Source organism: Cyprinodon variegatus, unplaced genomic scaffold (assembly GCF_000732505.1).
Source record: "Cyprinodon variegatus isolate N-32 unplaced genomic scaffold, C_variegatus-1.0 Scaffold330, whole genome shotgun sequence".
NCBI classification, from domain to species: domain Eukaryota; kingdom Metazoa; phylum Chordata; class Actinopteri; order Cyprinodontiformes; family Cyprinodontidae; genus Cyprinodon; species Cyprinodon variegatus.
In genome coordinates, this window is record NW_015150783.1 from 878,166 (window position 1) to 880,501 (window position 2,336).

General features: G+C 35.4%; 1 protein-coding gene across 2 annotated transcripts in view; it reads right to left on the minus strand.

Annotated features, from left to right (window-relative positions):
- hgh1 (HGH1 homolog) overlaps window positions 1–1,599 on the minus strand; it is a 15,517-nt gene extending 13,918 nt beyond the window's left edge. Inside the window, exons 1-2 of one of the 2 annotated variants that reach the window (XM_015385036.1) lie at window positions 1,475–1,592; window positions 1,025–1,137 (exon numbers count right to left, since the gene is read on the minus strand). In XM_015385036.1, coding sequence (XP_015240522.1) covers window positions 1,025–1,134 — 110 coding nt within the window. In that variant the 5' untranslated portion in view covers window positions 1,135–1,137; window positions 1,475–1,592. Of the gene's footprint in view, window positions 1–1,024; window positions 1,143–1,474 lie in introns of both variants that reach the window. The other variant, XM_015385035.1, reaches the window with a different exon arrangement.
- Between the last annotated feature and the right edge of the window lie 737 nt (window positions 1,600–2,336).

A 2,336-nucleotide genomic window follows, 5' to 3' on the forward strand; every position in this document is an offset into this window, starting at 1 on the left:
ATGCGTGATTCATTTAGAGGAGGGGCGAAAATTGATGAGGTCCGAGGCCTCGCTACCGTGAAACCATGTGACCGCTTCAGGAAGTGGTTCAGGAAGCGCAAGAATTTTGAGAGGCATCTAAACAGCCTCAGTGTTCAGTTAAGATGTGGGAGTTTGGAGGAGAGCTGCTGTCAGCTGGATAGAGTTTGGATAGATTCTAAGAATAGATTGGTTGTTTTTGTAACCAATCTAGTTGCTTAAAGCTAATTTGGTTAGAATAAACAATGTAATGATCAAAATTTGAGGAAACCACCAGACAAAGTTAGTGTGAACACGTCAGTGTTAAGAAGTATTTTCTCCTATGCGTTGCTATCTACATAAGTGGCGTCATCTGTAACAGACAGACTCCAACTCTAGAGGTTGATGGTTCAAAAGCCGTCTTTGACTTTTAAAAGTTGCGATTAAACTTAATTCTTTTGGCTGATGAGACTAATTTGCATTTTTTGCCCGAGTGAAAACATAGATTGGGTAAATTAGGTTGGTTTAGCCAAAAGATTAGTTGAACACAACTTCCAACCTGATTAAAACCAAAAAACATGAAAAAACTATCATGTTTGAATAAAACTGACTAACACTTTTCATTTTGCTCATCATTGCCTAATTTGCAAAAACACTTTCACTGCCTGTTTGAGTTTATTTCACTAAAATGGCAGAAAAACTGTGCGCCTTAAATGATTGTTCTAAGAAATTTTACAATTAAAAAACTTACAAAAGATTTTATTATACACACCAATCATTAATAATTTCAAGGGAACTTAAAAGTGGAAAAAAAGAAAAACAGTTGCAAAAAAAAAAAAAATTCACAGATTTTATTTTAAACTGTAGTTCTGCTTCCCACCAGTAGGTGGAGACATGTTCACATGGAGCCTCATGAACTGTGGGGATCGTTGAAGCAATTTGGCCAAAAGGTTCAATGCCTCATGAGGCTTCATCTCAGCATCACTACTATAGAGGCAACCCTGCAGAGGAGCCTCCAGTATCTCACCTGTTCCCAGACAGTCCCAGGATGTACTCTGTAGCCTTTCCCTTCACATCAGGCCTGGTGCTGGGGGTCAGGAAGGACAGCAGCTCTGCAGCCTCACAGTCACTCAGCATCTTCTACACTATCACAGATAAACACATCCAATCAGCCAGCAGCTCAACAATACAGGCAAGAAGAGGCTTAATGCAAAAACAGAGCAAGTAAAGCAGAAAATCTTTCATGTAATTAATTTTATAGACGGTGGAAATCTAATTTAAATAAAATCAATCATGCTTCAAACTTCTGACCCTCATTTCAAAATAAATCACCTTCAGCTGAAGTTTCTTTCCCTTCATCATGTGTGGAGGAATTTATCTGAGTTTATTTCATAACATTCACGCATGTTTATAAAGCGGGAGTCGTCCAGAAGATATTTAAGCTTTAAAAAAAAGTTTGTTCTTTAGTTAAAATCACCTTAAAATCGCCGCAGGGCTCCTCCTGATCTCATGTCACAAAATCCTTCACAGAAACGGCTCCGATATGAAGAAAATCATGTGGAAGAAACAGCATGTGGGCACGTTAGCCTCAAACATGACGTCACTTCCGGATTGGGGTTCTTCTTCTTGGTGTTTACTGGTTATTGGCAAACAGCGAACTGGTGCNAAACTATCTAGAAATAAGTAAAAATATCTTGAATGAAGTATATTTCCCCTTAATTTGAGCAGGTAAATAAGATGATCTGCCAATAGAATGAGTAGTTTTGCTCTTAAAATAAGATAATTAGATGATATCCACTTGAAATAAGACAATGTAATTGTTTTATTCTTATTTTAAATGTAAATTCTCTTGTTCCATTGGCAAAGTGTCTCACTTAGCACCTAAATCCAAGAACAAATGCACTTATTTTAAGAAAAAATGACTTATTTAGACTGCAATTTTTTGCAGTGTAATTAAACTATTTACTGCATTTATAGTTTAATTACTGCTTTATGGTTCACATACAGCAGTAATTAAACTATAATTGTAAGAAATTTTTAAAACATTTTGCATTGAAGTTAAAGAAAAATTAATTTTTGTCAATATATTTGCTCCAGAACTCCTTAATTGATTAGTTTTAGCTTTGCCTGCTTTAAAATCTGTATCTTTTTTTTTTAAGGAAAAAATATCTTATTTAGTCTTAAATCTTATTTTCATGTAAAATAATTTTGAAAAAGAACCTATATCTTTTATTTTGCTAATTGATTAATCAACAACCCAGTACTGCAGACCTGGATGGGATGATGTCCAACGCTGAGTGGAACAGGAAATAAACTATTAACCACAACAGATATATGAC